Source organism: Chiloscyllium plagiosum, unplaced genomic scaffold, assembly GCF_037043375.1.
Source record: "Chiloscyllium plagiosum isolate Xiang-an unplaced genomic scaffold, Cpla_swu_hap1 HiC_scaffold_11, whole genome shotgun sequence".
NCBI lineage: Eukaryota > Metazoa > Chordata > Chondrichthyes > Orectolobiformes > Hemiscylliidae > Chiloscyllium > Chiloscyllium plagiosum.
Window position 1 is genome coordinate 76,412,654 of NW_028270149.1, and position 18,091 is coordinate 76,430,744.

General features: G+C 49.2%; 1 protein-coding gene across 1 annotated transcript in view; it reads left to right on the plus strand.

Moving 5' to 3' along the window:
* LOC122557104 (sodium/hydrogen exchanger 2-like) overlaps positions 1-18,091 on the plus strand; it is a 166,200-nt gene that overhangs the window by 88,203 nt on the left and 59,906 nt on the right. Inside the window, exons 6-7 of the mRNA XM_043704423.2 lie at positions 8,917-9,006; positions 10,965-11,035. Of these exons, the coding sequence (XP_043560358.1) occupies positions 8,917-9,006; positions 10,965-11,035 (161 nt within the window). The remainder of the gene's footprint in view (positions 1-8,916; positions 9,007-10,964; positions 11,036-18,091) is intronic.

Consider the following 18,091-nt stretch of genomic DNA (forward strand, 5'->3'; position numbering starts at 1 on the left):
TCAATGAAGTTATTACCCAGTCAGAGTGAGTGCTACTCATTCGCTGATGCCCATCAGAAGAGACATTGTTGGATCTGGCAGCAGCAGATGTAAAGTACTCAAACAGTTGTTAACAGTAATTTTTACAGCACAACAGGAAAGGTGAAGAAACAATGAACAAAAGAAGATGCATTTCCTTTTGACACCAAACAGGTGCTGCTTGCTTTTGCAACAACAAAAGATGTGCATCTACTGAATGATGTCTTCACTTAACTCAGGTCTCCTGGAAGCAAGTATCAATTAACCAGTCTTGAAATATTAACTCTGCTTTCTTCCTGCTGCCAGACCTGCTAAGTTTCTCCAGCAATTTCTGTTTTTGTTTCAGGTCTCCAGCATCCACAGTCCTTATGTTTTATTTTATCAGTTAACTCCTGTTTGACTTGTTGCACTTGATCCTTTTATGTTAATTCACTTGTGGGACATGGGCATCGCTGGCTGGCCACCATTTATTCCACTTCCCAAGCTTCCCTTGAACTGAGTGGCTTACTGGGCCATTTCAGGGGGCAGTTGAGAATCAACCATATTGCTGTGGGTTTGGAGTCACATGTAGACCATGCCAGGTGAGGGATGGAGCTCTCCTTTCATAAAGGATGTTAGCTTGATTTTGATTTATTGTTATCATATGTACCGAAATACAGTGAAAAATGTTGTTTTGCATGTACTACAGATAGATTGTACCATACAAAGTGCATCAGGGTAGCAGAACAGAGTGCAGAATACAGTGCAGAGAAGGTGCAGAGAGACAGAGATCAACATTAACATTTGAGAGTCCACCGAAAGGTCTGGTAACAATGGGGAAGAAGCTGTTTCTGAATCTGTTCATATGCGTACTCAAACTTTTATATCTTCTGCCCAACAGAAGACTGGGGAGGAGAATATAACTTCGGTGGTTGCTTTCCTGAGGCAGTGGGAAGTATAGATGGAGTCAATGGATGAAAGGCTGGTTTGTGTAATGGACTGGGCTGTGTTCACAATTTCCTGTAGTTTCTTGCGGTCTTGGGAAGAGCAATTGCCGTACAACTCTGTGATGCATCTAGTTAGGATGATTTCTGTGGTGCATCTCCAAAAGCTGGCACGAGTCTTTGTGGACATGCCGAATTTCCTTAGCCTCCTGTGGAAGTAGTGGAGTTGCTGTGCTTCCTTGACCATTGCACTAACACTGATGGACCAGGGCAGATTGTTGGTGATCATCATTTCCAGGAACTTGACGCTCTGGATCCTCTCCACCTCAACACCATGGATACAGACAGGAGTTTGCCTTCCACTCCATTCGTTTTGCTCATGTTGATGAGAGATTGTTGCTTTTACATTAGACCACTAAGCACTCTTTTTTTTCCTGTATTCTGTCTCATTCTTGTTTGAGACCTGACCTAGTACAGTGGTGTTGTCAGCAAATGTGTAAATGGAGTTAAAGCTGAATTTGGCCACACAATCATGGGTGTATAAGGAGTATAGTAGGGGCTGAGTACACAGCCTTGTGGAGCGCCCAGTTGAGGACTATGGTGGAGGTGGTGTTGTCACTATTCTTACTTGCAGTTTATGGATCAGGGAATCGAGGATTCAGTTACAGAGGACAGATCCAAGACCTAAGTCTTGGAGTTTGGAGATGAGTTTGTTTTGAATGATGGTATTGAAGGCAGAACTGTGGTCAATAGATTGAAGCCTGACAAAGGTATCCTTGTTATCTAGATGTCCCAGCAGTGAGATTAGGGCCAAGGAGTTGCATCTGCTGGGGACCTGTTGCACCAAAGGCGAATTACAAAGGATTAAGGCAATCTGATAGGCTGGAGTTGATGTGAGCCATGACCAGCCTCTTGAAACACTTCATAGTTATGGAGGTCAGAGCCACTGGGCAGTAGTCACTAAGGCACTCTGCATGATTTTTCTTTGGCACTGGGATGATAATGGTCTTCATAAAGCAGGAGGGAACTTCAGACCGAATTAAGGAGAGGTTAAAGATGTCAACAAATGCTCTCGCCAACTGGTGTGCACAGGATCTGAGTGCATGCCTGGGGCTTTCATTAGACCCTGTCACCTTCACTGTGGGTTCACTCTCATGAAGGTCGATCTAACATCTGCCATGGTGACTGTCAGTACAGGTGCATCCAAGGTTGTTGGGATAGCTGACACCGTTTCACTGTCCTTCAGTTCAAAGTGAGCATTGAGCTCATCGGGTAGGGATGTATTATTGCCTGCAATCCAGTTTGATTTAGCTTTGTAGCCCTTAATGTCATGTAAGCCATGCCACAAATGACGGGTCTCCGTATGGTGCATCTGGGTCTCAAGCTGAGTTTGGTATTGCCTCTTGGCATCTCTGATGGCCTTACAAAGGTTGTACCTGGATTTCCTGTATGGTCAGTGTTGCCTGAATTGGATACCTCAGACCTGGACTTCAGTAGGGAGTGGATCTCCCAGTTCATCCATGGTTTCCAGCTGGGGAGCATTTGGATTAACTTTTTCGGCATGCAGTCTACTCCACACTTACTAATGAAGCCTGTGATAGTAGTGGCATACTGGTTTATGTTGGCCATTGAATTCTTGAATATGGACTAGTCCACTGACTCTAAGCAGTCCTGTAGAAGCCCTTCTGTTGCCTCAGACCAACATTGGACTACTTTCTGTACTGGATCCTTCACTTCTGTTTGTAAGCCAGAAGGAGGAGCACAGCTTTGTGGTCTGATTTTCCAAAATGTGGATAGGGGATGGAGTGGTAGCCATCTTGGATGGTTGTACAGCAATAGTCAAGGGCGTTCAGACTTCTGGTGGGACAGGAGACACATTGACAGCATTTTGGTAGCAGATTCTTGAGGTAGGCCTGGTTGAAGTCACTGGCACAATGAACAAGACTGTTTGCAGCGTTAGTAAGCAAGCTGGGGTTTCTTCCCCAACAGTTGGCAGGAATTCTTAATTCCATTTTATTTTTCATTGAAATCCACCATCTGCCATGGCAGGATTTGAACCAGGAACATTAGCTGAGATTCTGGATGAACAATCCAGCGATAATACCACTAGGCCATCACCTTACCACATATTGTTCTAGGGTATTCCATCATGGTGAAAATGATGTACCTCCTGCTCAATGTCCTCATCCTTGGAAATGTACGACTGCTTTCCCAGCTGTTCAGCCTCCAATCCATCTGGTCTTTGCCTGCTCCTGTACTGCAAAACACAGCACGCTCCAGCTTGTATTTACTATGATGCCTTTTCAGATTGATACAAGCCTTGGAACCTCATGTTGATGAACCCTATCATCTGCTCCATAATGGCCTTTGTGGAAGAATGGGCTGTGTTGTGTCTGCGTTCTGCCTCGGTCAGGGTCTTCCATGAAGAAGTCATTAATTTTGGTTGGACAGGTTATCTCACAGCAGTCATTTCTGTATGGCGCTTGACCCTTAGAATTAGGAAGGAACTCAAAGGATTATCAATAATATAACCACCAATCGCATTCCCAACGCCCCTCCCCCAAGTCTCTCCTCCCTACCTTTTATCTTAGCCTGCTTGGCACATCTCCTCATCCCTGAAGAAGGGCTCATGCTCGAAATGTCGATTCTCCTGCTCCTTGGATGCTGCCTGACCTGCGCTTTTCCAGCAACACATTTTCAGCTCTGATCTCCAGCATCTGCAGTCCTCACTTTCTCCTAGAATATAACCACCAAGGCAGTTTCAAGGATATCTGGTGTAGATTTCTAAGATGAGTTGGACGTTGATTTAATGTTGATTAAGGTTTGCTGTTAATTAGTTCAGTTATGCAATAAGGCATTCTCAATGCTATTGTTTTTACAGCACCCTCTATCTCTGGGTGGTTAGCAATGTTGGAGAGTCACACTTCCCAAGCTGTAGTACTAACCTCATCACAGAGATAGGAAATGGAAAGGTACCATCTTGCACAAATTACTTTTGTCCTAGCACTTAGTACATTTGTGTGTTGAGGATTGGAGAGTTCTGCACAGGTCTCCAGAGGATCTTTGGAAGGAGGAGCTCGTGGCCCAATATTAAGTGCCAATGTTGCCTTCATGGCCACTGGGATAGAATGGCCACCCACTTCCTTCGAAGCTCAAGTCCTGTTGCAGCAGCTGACACTGTTGGTTATGGTGCCCGAGCAGATCATCAGTCTGGGCCTGCATTGTTTTTCGAACCTCTGGAGAAATGGCAGTGATGGTGGTTAATTCTAGCTCTCCAATGCATCCTGGGCAGAACTTCGGCTCGGATTCTCACTCTGGTGACTGTCTGCAGTCTCTGGAGGCTGCTATTGTTGGTGGACTTGCTGACAATTCCTGCATTCTTCTACACTGTTTTTGTTGAACTGTGAGAATGGTGAAAGCACACACCTTTGCTGGATCAATTCAGGATGGTGCATTGATCCACTGTGGGGAAATATCAGAAACAAAATGGTACATAACAGTGATGTGGTCCCTGAGCCAGTGAGACTTCATCGTGGTGGACAATACACTTTGACATGGAGTCTCTCCAGAGGAGGACAATGAAGTGTCTCTACATGACTCTGAGATATGACACCTTATGCAGGTGTCATATGAAAACAGAACCACCTGACTTTGTTAAAAGTTCAGTGCGCCTGTTTGTAAGTAATTCAGGGCTTAGATCATTGCCATGAAACTCAGAAACAGTGGACAATTGAAGCCATGGTTGCAAATCGAGCTCCATCCTTTGATCTGTGCCCCACTGATTTGTGATAACCCCTTTCAACATCTCAAAGCAATGTACAAAGGTAACTGGAAATCTCAATCAGCCAGTCATCAAATTGGCAGGAACAGAGCATTCATATAGCACCTTCCACAACTTCAGGTTGTCCCAAAGTACTTTATAATCAACCACTATTATTAGGTGTAATCACGTACTGTATAAAGCAGAAAACACAGCAGCTAACTTGTACACATTCCATAAACATTAATGTGACAACAAATGGATAACCTACTTTACACTGTATAACAGTTGAAAGATAAGTATTGCCCAGGGCAGCTGAGATACAGGATTGTTAATACAAACATAAGGGTAATGAAGCACAGTCTGATGACTTCCTCAAAATATGAAACCTCTGAAATATTTCAGAACTGAACCAGGACATTAACAGAGATTTGATACTTAGATTCTAGGGTGAAGTTTGATCCTACAAATTGTTGATTCAGAGATGGGTGCACTGCTAATAAAGTCACTAACCTACCATTGCCAAATAGTCATTCCTTTTTCTCAAATTTCTGGAGTCGTACCCACAGCGTATTGTCTCTGTGTTGCAATAGCTACCAACTGTGCCAGAGCTGAAACCTACAACTGAGGTAATCTGTGACTGTGGCATTTTTTTTAACAGAACCTCTTTATTTATTTCTTTTTTCTTTCTTTTTCTCCCACACTACCGCCTAACTGTAGTGGTGCTTACTTTTCCCCCACACCCATGTTGTTGTGTGCAGGTGTGAGACACAGTGAAAGGCACAAAGTGCACAAATCTTTTCTCAAATTTCCACCACCAGGAAGAAAGGAAACACCGAGTGGCCTGTGACAAGCAGTGCCCTTCTCATCAAAGGGTAACACTGTGTGATCAAACAGTGAAGGGAAGGGCAGGGATTAAATCAAAATAGAGTTGGAGGGGGAAATAATGCACTCCACTCCCTGCGGCGCCCACCTCTCCCTGAACAACTTCAGGGTGTCGGTGGACACCACGTGCTCCTTCTCCAGAGACACCCGGGCTCTAACGTAACCGCGGAAGAGGGGCAGGCAGTCGGCCCTAACGACCCCCTCCATGGCCGACTGCATGGACCTGTTAATGGCCGGTTTGGCCAGGCCCAGGAGCAGACCCACGAGGAGGTCTTCAGACCTGCCCTCCCTCCTCCGTACCGGGTGCCCAAAGATCAGGAGCGTGGGACTGAAGTGCAAACAAAAGCAGAGGAGGAGGTTTTTAAGAAAATCAAAAAGGGAGTGCAAACGCCCACACCCAATATACACGTGGTCCACGGACTCCACAGCGCACAGAACAAGCAGTTGGGCTGGGAGTCCGTGAACCACCGCAATATGCGGTTGCAGGGGACCACTGCGTGCAGCACCCTCCACCCCAGATCCCCGAGAGAAAGGGGGAGAATTCCTGGGTAGAGAGCCCTCCACTGGGGATCCCCACCCCCCAGTGGCAAATGGGCAGCCAAGGCGTGTCCGGACGGTGGATGAGGGAGAAGAGGTGGACGGTGTGCAGCAGCAGTTGATACAGGGCCCGCCTTTTTACATCCTTAAAAGGGACAGAATTAAAATTCCAGAGGCGGCTCAGGTTGTGGGGCACAGGCTCCCACGGGAAGTACGGGACCTTTGGGCTAATGTGCAATTCCATCCGGGCAGGGGTGAGCGCGGACGGGATTCCACCGCACACCTGAGCATCCTCCAACTGGTGCACGATGTCGGGTCCAAGCACTGCCATTTTAAGGCATCGGATGGTGGTGACCACGTACTGGACAGCTACGTGACTGTGGCATTTTTTTTTTAAAGGGCAAGCACACCTGTTTTTTTTTCTCTTTTTTTTGTGTCTACCACCTAAGTGTTATAGTGCTTATTTTTTCCCCAGCACCCATAGTGTGTGTGTGTGTGCAGGTGTGAGACACAATGAAAGACACAAAGTGCATGAATCTTTATTCAATTTCCACCACCAGGAAGATAGGAAAACACCCGGGTGGCCAGTGACAAACACTGCCCTTCACATCAAAGGGCATTGCTGTGTGATCAAAACAGTGAAGGGGAGGGTAGGGACTAAATCAAAATAGAGTTGGAGGGAGAAATGATGCACTCCACTCCCTGCGGCACCCACCTCTCCCTGAACAATGCCAGGGTGTTCACTCCTGTTTATTTTTTTATATATTAACCCCTACACTACCTCCTAACTGCAGTAGTGCTTATTTTTTCCCCAGCAACCATGGTGTGTGTATGCAGGTGTGAGACACAGTGAAAGCCACAAAGTGCACGAATCTTTATTCAATTTCCACCACCAGGAAGATAGGAAACCACCTGGGTGGCCAGTGACAAACACTGCCCTTCACATCAAAGGGCAGTGCTGTGTGATCAAAACAGTGAAGGGGAGGGTAGGGACTAAATCAAAATAGAGTTAGAGGGAGAAATAATGCACTCCACTCCCTGCGGTGCCCACCTCTCCCTGAACAACTCCAGGGTGCTGGTCGACAACGCGTGCTCCTTCTCCAAGGACACCCGGGCCCTAACGTAACCGCGGAAGAGGGGCAGGCAGTCGACCCTAACGACCCCCTCCACGGCCCGCTGCCCGGACCTGTTGATGGCCAGTTTGGCCAGGCCCAGGAGCAGACCCACGAGGAGGTCTTCAGACCTGCCCTCCTTCCTCCGTACCGGGTGCCCAAAGATCAGGAGCGTCGGACTGAAGTGCAGCCAAAAACAGAGGAGAAGGTTTTTAAGAAAATCAAAAAGGGAGTGCAAACGCCTACACCCAATATATACATGGTCCACGGACTCCACAGCGCACAGAACAAGCAGTTGGGCTGGGAGTCCATGAACCACCGCAACCTGCGGTTGCAGGGGACTGCTGCGTGCAGCACCCTCTATCCCAGATCCCCGAGAGAAAGGGGGAGGACTCCCACGTAGAGAGCCCTCCACTGGGGATCCCCACCACCCGGTGGCAAATGGGCACGCCAAGGCGTGTCCAGACGGTGGATGAGGGAAAAGAGGTGGACGGTGTGCAGCAGCAGTCTATACAGGGCTCTCCTTTTCACCACCTTAAATGAGACAAAATTAAAATTCCGGAGGCGGCTCAGGTTGTGGGGCACAGGCTCCCGCGGGAAGTACGGGACCTTTGGGCCAATGTGCAATTCCATCCGGGCAGGGGTGAGCGCGGACGGGATTCCACCGCACACCTGAGCGTCCTCCAACTGGTGCACGATGTCGGGTCCAAGCACCGCCATTTTAAGGCATCGGATGGTAGTGACCACGTACTGGACAGCTACGTGACTGTGGCATTAGCTGAAGGTGAATCGTTTTGAACAATCACCATCTCTAATGATTCATTGTTTAATTTTTTTTCTAATCAACCTGGTGAGAAATTTTATTACACATCTCTGGAGCAGGTGGGACTTGAACCCAGTGCTCTTGGCTCAGAGATAGGGACGTTACCACTGTGGCACAAGAGCCCAACTATAACCTTGCATTGTTCATGCCTTATTGATTCACATCAATATTGATGATCATTGCAGAGAACCTGCTGGAACTGGGCTAATGTTTTGCCTTAAAATATACCCTGAGTGGTCTTATTTTAACTAGGCACCTGTGGAAGCAACAATGTAGTTAAATAATTAAACACAGACAAAAGGTCCATTTTTGTCACAATACTGAAGGCTGAATTGTGCTAGTAATTATACAGCAGCTTATGTTTAACTTTCATCTTGGAAATCTACAGCCTTCTGGACTCAGTGTTGCCTTCAGCAACTTTAAGATTGTTTACTCTTCCCCATTTTGTTCTGTGTGTTTTTTATTTGTTTTATTGTTGCGGGCTTGCTTCTTTCTTTATTCCTTCGTGTTGTATTCTGATGACTTCTATGTAGCCATTTGTGCTCCTTCTGAACACAATTTTGTTTGTTTGCTATATCCAGTGCCACTCTCTTTGGCTTCTGTACCATATAAATATGTGTCAATTAACTCTCCTAACCTTCATCGTAACATAGACCTCCTCTTTTGTTCATCCCCCAACCCATTCTGTTGGCTTAAAACCCTGACATTTCTGTCTTTCTCTCATTCTAATGAAGCTTATGGTCTCGAGGTGCTCTCTCCATAGATGTTACTGAGCGATTCCACCATTTTTTGTTATTTTTGAGCTTTTCTTCTGCTTTATTTTACTTTTGTATTAATTTTATTTATTCGTTGTCACAGGGAATGACAATTAAACCACTCGTGGAGTTATTAGAAGTGAAACGAACAAGTCAGGCACCTCCGACTGTAAGTGAACAGATTCACATTCGGGTGAGTGTCAGTTAGCCCAATGTCTGGACAGTGGTATATCTTTCCAATGTTGTGAGTTCTAATTTCATTTCATTTTAGCAGATTGCATTTCTTTGCATGGAGACTTTATTTAAGTCCTTTGCTTGTTTTAACCAGGCTATTATATAATTAGTAAGGTTCTGTGCATCCTTTCTGGTAGGGATTCATGTGATACCTCCTCATATTAATACCAGAAAGATTGAAGATTGCAAAATATCTATGTTTGACAATGAAAACTCTGGGTTACCACCACAGATTTAATGTGCGTTTCATTTGCTTGTTCATAAGTTTCTGCAAAGCGTCACAAGCAGGTTTCAATACACTGATAATTAGGCCACTGAGTTCTCTGAATCAGGGGACTTCATTCAATCAAGAACATTCGAAATGAGGCATCCAGTTGCTCTACAAGGGTAAGATACCATTACCTTTACCTGGCACTATTGGGATGGGAACAGTCTGGGAATCGGCAGGGTAGCCTTACCACAATTTTAACATTGGTAGGAACCTATTATAAGGTGCCAAGAGTGCCCACTCTTCTATCTTTGACCTTTAGAAAGACAACTTGGCATCTGGGAGCCTGATTGCATTTTTAGATCAAAACCAGGTAGTCCCATGGGTGATGGATAGTCAACTGACCAGAAATGGTCAATTTTAGGATGTTCTTTCTGAGGCCCAGACTGCTGGGCCCCACAAAACCCACCTGGACTATTGTTACCCTTGAACCTCCTTGCTCCCCATCTACTTTGTGATCACAAACCACCATGCACATCCCTCTCAACACGCTCCCATCCTCCCTGCACACATCTGCTGGTGCATTCGCGTGTTGGCATGCTGCTTCAGGGTATTTGGTAATTTGCAACTTGCCAGCCCGATGTTCAAGAGGTCAGAGCCTCCAGGCTTGAGACTGTCCATCCTTATGCAGCCTGGCACACAGCAGGAATCAAAGGCCATTGAAAAGCAGCACTCCCTCATAACCCACAACAGTCCACGCAAAAGTCTTCCTGTAAAATCTCCCTTGTGTAATTTTAGGATGAATATCATCAAATTAAATAAGGTAACGAATGTGCCAAAAAGGATGTCATAGATTTGAAGATGTTATATTAATCATATCTCATGCTTCATTAGAAATAAGCAAATAAGTGTGGATGACTCATTAGTCCTTGCTCTCTGTTCCTCTAATCTCACTGTCTTTTGGAGATATGCTTCCTGTGAATCAAGAAGAGAAAAATCTTGAATAAAGTTAACATTTACAATTCAAAATACCTTTCCTCTCTCTCTCTCTCCTTCCTAGCCCTCTGAGCTCACATAGTTGTGGGTACATACAGTGATACACGTGTGCACACATGCTTTCCTATGCACACACAGTCAACCACACACTTAGGTACAAGACAATAAGGGGGACACTCCATGTTATTGTCATGAGGCAATGTTTTTCTCCAGTATTAACTTGTATGGGACCAGCAAAAGAGAAGGCATACATTTGATAGATATAATCTATCGATACATCATCAGAATAAGGTGTTTTGAAATGTTAAACTCTTACATTACAGTGTCGATGGTGTCTCGTGAACACACTAGCTTTCTTTGTGTCCAAAGACCTGAGGTACTGACCCATCCTCACTGCCCAAGCTGAATAGACCTGCCTGGATTTGGATAGTGTGTCCAATGGTGACTGTCAACTGTAAAAGTTGCAATGAGCAACTGCAAGCTGGTGCTGAAGCTCTGAGCTGCCCCAGACATACCTACAGTTAAGTGTAATGAGATTAGGTAATACCACCTTATGTATCCAAATGGAGCTTTGCATCATTTCAGAACAATACAACATAATTCCTGCTCTTAAAATACTGGCATGAGTACATTAGATTCCTCATGACATGAAATACAAGTCGGTTATGGCTAATATTTGACAAAAATGGTTTTGTAAACTGTGTTTTCTGCAGTTCTTGGATCACTTGCTGGCTGGCATTGAAGATATCTGTGGGCATTGGGGCCAGTATTACTGGAAAGACAGGTATATGATTCCTCAATCAACATGTACATATGAGTGAAGTACATGGTCATCTGGGTATGTGTCTATGTGTGTGTTTCTGTGTGTGTCTTTGTGTATGTTTCGACGTGTGTGAAATATATATTTGCCCATATATGTGTGTCTATAGGTGAAGTATATGTTTTCTGATTGTATCAGTGTGTAGGGCATATGAGTGAAGTATCATATAAGTTCATTTGTGTGTGTATGAATATATTTATGTACATGTGTGTTTGTGTGCTTATACATGTATGTGGATGAAGTATATGTTCGCATATGTATGTGTGTGTCTCTGTCAGTTGAACTTGATCAATGTGTTGGGGAATGAGTTGGGAGGCTGGAAGATTGACAAAATGGTCCCATGCAATGTTTTTGATTCCTAATGTTTTCAGGAAGATATGGATTGCCTGACAATTTCTGGCTGTGTTGACAGCTAGAGGGAAAGGTGTCAGGTGGCCCTATTTGAGCCCAGTTCAGCCACTCTTCCTATCTCTGTGACATTTAACCAGCAGGTGGAGTCTGGGTCTGGGTAGATCACCTGGTTATCACCAATGCCCTTCGATTTGTATCTTTATCAGACCTTCATAGATGGGACACCAGGTGGTAATGGCACAACCCAGTGGCAACAGTATCACCTGTCTTCAGTAGATACCCTTTCACCCCCATCCTCCCATTACTGGGAGCTGCCTGTCTGGCCCCAGTGATCCCAGGCTCTATGAACCTAACATTGACAGTACACAACCATGATCTCACCTATCAGGGGCACCACCCGAACAGTGACACTGCTGAGCTACTGGCCCTCTGATTGGCTATTGCTGGCGGAAAGATGCCCTATTGGTACAGACTAGGGCCACCTTTTCCAATGTCCCCTGAAAGCATTAGGAATCAACAACATTGCATGAGACCAGACTCACCCACAGACTAGACTGAAGGATCTGAGTGAACCAGTTTGGTTTAAAGCCGAGAATAACAAGCATGATGTTTCTTTTCTTAATACCTGTCCACAAAGCTTCAAAGCATTCCGTGCTGGGACCTGAACTCATGACCTCTAGGTTACTAATTAAATTTCATAATCACTTCGCAACCAGTGATTTTAGTCTCAGTGTACACAATATATTTAGACACACACACCTATACATACATACAGCACTCAGGGATGTAAGAAGCAATTGCAACATTTACAGCTATTCAATTGTATTGCTGTCCTGCCATCTCTGTCATGACCATTGCAAGAACTATTTTTAGAATTGATTGCTCACACATCAAAATTAATTATCAGTCCATGCACAAGGTTTAAGATTTTGATCAACAATTGAGAGAGACAACATTTTGTATAATATTCCTTCTGTTACTTTGGTGGATGTATCTGTCCATTTCAACGAAACAGTTGCGTGATTCCATACGCAGGTCAGCTGTCACAGTACACAGCGGTAGCTTGGCCAAACTGGCCAAAAACAGGTCCAGGCAGCGGGCCGTGGAGGTGGGTCATAAGGGATTGCCTGCCCTTCTTCCGCGGTTATGTCAGAGCCCGGGTATCCTTGGAGAAAGAGCAAGCAGTGTCCACCAACACCCTCGAGCTGTTAGGGAGAGATGGGCACCACAGGGAGTGGAGCGTATTATTTCCCCCTCCAACTCTATTTTGATTTAATCCCTGCCCTCCCCTTCACTGTTTGATCACACAGCATTGCCCTTTGATGAGAAGGGCACGGCTTGTCACAGGCCACTCGGGTGTTTCCTTTCTTCCTGGTGGTGGAAATATAAATAAAGATTTACACAGCAGCAGCAGACAGATCCAACCCCAAATCTCCAGGAATATTCACTCATGGAGGCCACCCATCACACAAAACATCCATGTAAATAATGTGGAAGGAGTTGTTAAGCAGCCCTTTCTCCAGTCAGAGATTGGTTCTCTCCCATGCTTGAATAGAATAGACGATCCTTTATTGTCACGTGCACTCAAGTACAGAAGTACAGGGATACAGTGAAAGGTTTTACATTGCCACGTTTTATTGGCACCATCTAAGGTACAAGTACTTACGTACACATCTTAGATACAAAAGAGGAATCAAAAGAAAAGTACTTCCATTACGTTTACTTTACAGTGTTTAAAGAATAAGTTAAAAATAAGACATAGTTAAAGAACTAACATTCCAGTCAGATAAAAAACAATTCAAGTAAACTTCACATTACAGTAGCTCAGTGCAGGGCTTCCCAACATGGTCTGACCATCTCTGGCAGACCTCCGTCCAACCACTGTCCCCGCTCCAAGCCTCCATTCCGCTCCGTCCAGGCTCTCAGCTACACCAAGATAAGTTTCAGAATGGCTTTCCCCACACCAGCCTCCAGCTAGGACCTGCTCCACATGCCGACCGCTTCTGGGACTGGTCCTCACGTGGACCGTTGAGCGAGGTCTGTTCCCCTCGCATCAGCTGCTGCTCCGGGACTCTCTGTGCCGGCCCCTGCTCCCGGACTTTCTGTGTCGGCCCCTGCTCTGGGACTCTCAGTGCCGGCCCCTGCTCTGGGACTCTCTGTGCCGGCCCCTGCTCTGGGACTCTCTGTGTCGGCCCCTGCTCCGGGACTCTCTGTGTCGGCCCCTGCTCCGGGAATCTCTGTGTCGGCCCCTGCTCCGGGACTCTCTGTGTCGGCCCCTGCTCTGGGACTCTCTGTGTCGGCCCCTGCTCTGGGACTCTCTGTGTCGGCCCCTGCTCTAGGACTCTCTGTGCCGGCCCCTGCTTTGGGACTCTCTGTGCCGGCCCCTGCTCTGGGACTCTCTGTGTCGGCCCTTGCTCTGGGACTCTCTGTGCCGGCCCCTGCGCCGGGACTCTCAGTGCCGGCCCCTGCTCTGGGACTCTCTGTGTCGGCCTTTGCTCTGGGACTCTCTGTGCCGGCCCCTGCGCCGGGACTCTCAGTGCCGGCCCCTGCTCTGGGACTCTCTGTGTCGGCCCCTGCTCTGGGACTCTCAGTGCCGGCCCCTGCTCTGGGACTCTCTGTGTCGGCCCCTGCTCCGGGACTCTCTGTGTCGGCCCCTGCTCTGGGACTCTCAGTGCCGGCCCCTGCTCTGGGACTCTCTGTGCCGGCCCCTGCGCCGGGACTCTCTGTGTCGGCCCCTGCTCTGGGACTCTCTGTGTCGGCCCCTGCTCTGGGACTCTCTGTGCCGGCCCCTGCGCCGGGACTCTCTGTGTCGGCCCCTGCTCTGGGACTCTCAGTGCCGGCCCCTGCTCTGGGACTCTCTGTGCCGGCCCCTGCGCCGGGACTCTCAGTGCCGGCCCCTGCTCTGGGACTCTCAGTGCCGGCCCCTGCTCTGGGACTCTCTGTGTCGGCCCCTGCTCCGGGACTCTCTGTGCTGCCCCTGCTCTGGGACTCTCTGTGTCGGCCCCTTCTGCGGGACTCTCTGTGCCGGCCACTGCTCCGGGACTCTCTGTGCTGCCCCTGCTCTGGGACTCTCTGTGTCGGCCCCTGCTCTGGGACTCTCAGTGCCGGCCCCTGCTCTGGGACTCTCTGTGTCGGCCCCTGCTCCGGGACTCTCTGTGCCGGCCACTGCTCCGGGACTCTCTGTGCTGCCCCTGCTCTGGGACTCTCTGTGTCGGCCCCTTCTGCGGGACTCTCTGTGCCGGCCACTGCTCCGGGACTCTCTGTGCTGCCCCTGCTCTGGGACTCTCTGTGTCGGCCCCTGCTCCGGGACTCTCTGTGCTGCCCCTGCTCTGGGACTCTCTGTGTCGGCCCCTGCTCTGGGACTCTCTGTGCCGGCCCCTGCTCTGGGACTCTCTGTGCCGGCCACTGCTCCGGGACTCTCTGTGCTGGCCCCTGCTCTGGGACTCTCTGTGTCGGCCCCTGCTCCGGGACTCTCTGTGCTGCCCCTGCTCTGGGACTCTCTGTGTCAGCCCCTGCTCCGGGACTCTCTGTGCTGCCCCTGCTCTAGGACTCTCTGTGTCGGCCCCTGCTCCGGGACTCTCTGTGCCGGCCCCTGCTGCGGGACTCTCTGTGTCGGCCCCTGCTCTGGGACTCTCTGTGTCGGCCCCTGCTCTGGGACTCTCTGTGCCGGCCCCTTCTGCGGGACTCTCTGTGCCGGCCCCTGCTGCGGGACTCTCTGTGCCGGCCCCTTCTGCGGGACTCTCTGTGTCGGCCCCTGCTCTGGGACTCTCTGTGCCGGCCCCTGCTCTGGGACTCTCTGTGCCGGCCCCTTCTGCGGGACTCTCTGTGCCGGCCCCTGCTCTGGGACTCTCTGTGTCGGCCCCTGCTCTGGGACTCTCTGTGCCGGCCCCTTCTGCGGGACTCTCTGTGCCGGCCCCTTCTGCGGGACTCTCTGTGCCGGCCCCTTCTGCGGGACTCTCTGTGTCAGCCCCTGCTCTGGGACTCTCTGTGCCGGCCCCTTCTGCGGGACTCTCTGTGCCGGCCCCTTCTGCGGGACTCTCTGTGTCAGCCCCTGCTCTGGGACTCTCTGTGTCGGCCCCTGCTCCCGGACTCTCTGTGCCGGCCCCTGCTCCGGGACTCTCTGTGTCGGCCCCTGCTCCGGGACTCTCTGTGCCGGCCCCTGCTCTGGGACTCTCTGTGTCAGCCCCTGCTCTGGGACTCTCTGTGTCGGCCCCTTCTCCGGGACTCTCTGTGTCGGCCCCTGCTCCGGGACTCTCTGTGTCGGCCCCTGCTCTGGGACTCTCTGTGCCGGCCCCTGCTCTGGGACTCTCTGTGCCGGCCCCTGCTCCGGGACTCTCTGTGCTGGCCCCTGCTCTGGGACTCTCTGTGCCGGCCCCTGCTCTGGGACTCTCTGTGCCGGCCCCTTCTGCGGGACTCTCTGTGCCGGCCCCTGCTCTGGGACTCTCTGTGCTGGCCCCTGCTCTAGGACTCTCTGTGCCGGCCCCTGCTCTGGGACTCTCTGTGCCGGCCCCTTCTGCGGGACTCTCTGTGCCGGCCCCTTCTGCGGGACTCTCTGTGTCGGCCCCTGCTCTGGGACTCTCTGTGTCGGCCCCTTCTCCGGGACTCTCTGTGTCGGCCCCTTCTCCGGGACTCTCTGTGTCGGCCCCTGCTCTGGGACTCTCTGTGTCGGCCCCTTCTGCGGGACTCTCTGTGCCGGCCCCTTCTGCGGGACTCTCTGTGCCGGCCCCTGCTCTGGGACTCTCTGTGCCGGCCCCTTCTGCGGGACTCTCTGTGCTGACCCCTGCTCCGGGACTCTCTGTGTCAGCCCCTGCTCTGGGACTCTCTGTGTCGGCCCCTTCTCCGGGACTCTCTGTGTCGGCCCCTGCTCTGGGACTCTCTGTGTCGGCCCCTGCTCCGGGACTCTCTGTGTCGGCCCCTGCTCCGGGACTCTCTGTGCCGGTCCCTGCTCTGGGACTCTCTGTGTCGGCCCCTGCTCCGGGACTCTCTGTGTCGTCCCTGCTCTGAGACTCTCTGTGCCGGCCCCTGCTCCGGGACTCTCTGTGCTGGCCCCTGCTCTGGGACTCTCTGTGCCGGCCCCTGCTCTGGGACTCTCTGTGTCGGCCCCTGCTCCGGGACTCTCTGTGCCGGTCCCTGCTCCGGGACTTTCTGTGTCGTCCCTGCTCTGAGACTCTCTGTGCTGGTTGCTGCTCTGGGAGTCTCCATGCCAACTGATGCTCTCTTCTCCAGGGCCCACCAGCTCCTCAAATCCATTAATGCAGAAAGGGGAAAGAAAGAGAAAAACAGGAAAAAGAGAAAAACCAGGTGGAGCCGAAGAGCTGCAGCTGGAGTGTCTTACTCTGCTGCCACCTTGCCTGCTGATAGATGAATTGTTGCGAAACCCCTTCTCCAGTCAGAGATTGATTCTGTTCCATGCTTGCTGCTGATAGGTGCAAAGCAGGGAGAATACCTTTGGACTTGTCAACCAAGGACCATTCCCAGTTACTGGGGGTCCAATAAAATGTGGAGTCACCGAGGTATTGAATTCCTTGTAAATGAATGTGGAATCTCTAGCTTGAGGCTGGATAATTGCTACTATACAGTGGATCCTACTGTAATCAACATTGTCCAGTTGTTAAATTCATATTCGCGATTGAGATCCACAATTCAGGAAATGAAGTTGTTACAGCCTGGTTGAAATATTCAAACTTTGTGGAAGTATAATGGAAATGCATTAGATGTGGGTCTCTAGAAGTGGTGTTTCGGATGGTGGATTTTCATTTGTATAAGTGCACATATGTATGCGGTCATTTTGGAAAAAAATTGACTTGTATTTATTGCCTGGTCTCAATGATGTATGGTCCAGGAAATTACTGCTTTCTATGTGTGTTGTGGCTTTAAGTTTAATGGAGAGTTGAAAATTATTGGAAGATATTTACTCACATTCTGCTTGAGTCCAAATACTCCATATTATCAGCAAAAATATAGGGGATGTTATCATTTACATGATGGTGTAATATAGTCAGTGAGGGATTGAGAATGAAACAGTAGCCCCAAAAATCAATTGGTCACCCCAAAAGGTGAAAAAGTAGATCTTGTGAAACAACATTTATTTTGGTGATGTGCTAAGTATCTATTGACACCAGGCTTCATATCCAGCACTCAGGTCTCTTAGATAGTTTGAAACTCACCAGGATCACAAAAAGCATCTTAGCAGGAATTGATTGGGCTGTGAAATTGAGACAAGAAACTGTGTCGTTCAATCGCAGGAGACATAATGAAAGTGTGATTTCATTCCTTTGGAAGTGCTTCAGCAGGTCATTTATCTTGGACTGGATGGACTTTGACATGGTCTTCTGTGGTGTCAGCCTCCCAAGCTGCTTTGAGGCAGCTCATGGATCTGTGATGAGGAAAAATAGCAGTACCAGCAACAGCAGCAAGGGGCAGCATAAGCAGGGATGAGACCAGCAGGAGCAGGGGCACAACCCAGCAGGAGGAGAGGCAACAGGAGCAGGGGCAAAAGCAGCAGGAGCAGAGGCAACACAAGCAGGGGTGAAACCAGCAGGAGCAGAGACAACAGGAGCAGGGGTGAAACCAGCAGGAGCAGAGACAACAGGAGCAGGGGTGAAACCAGCAGGAGCAGAGGCAACAGGAGTAGGGGCAAAACCAGCAGGAGGAGAGGCAACAGGAGCA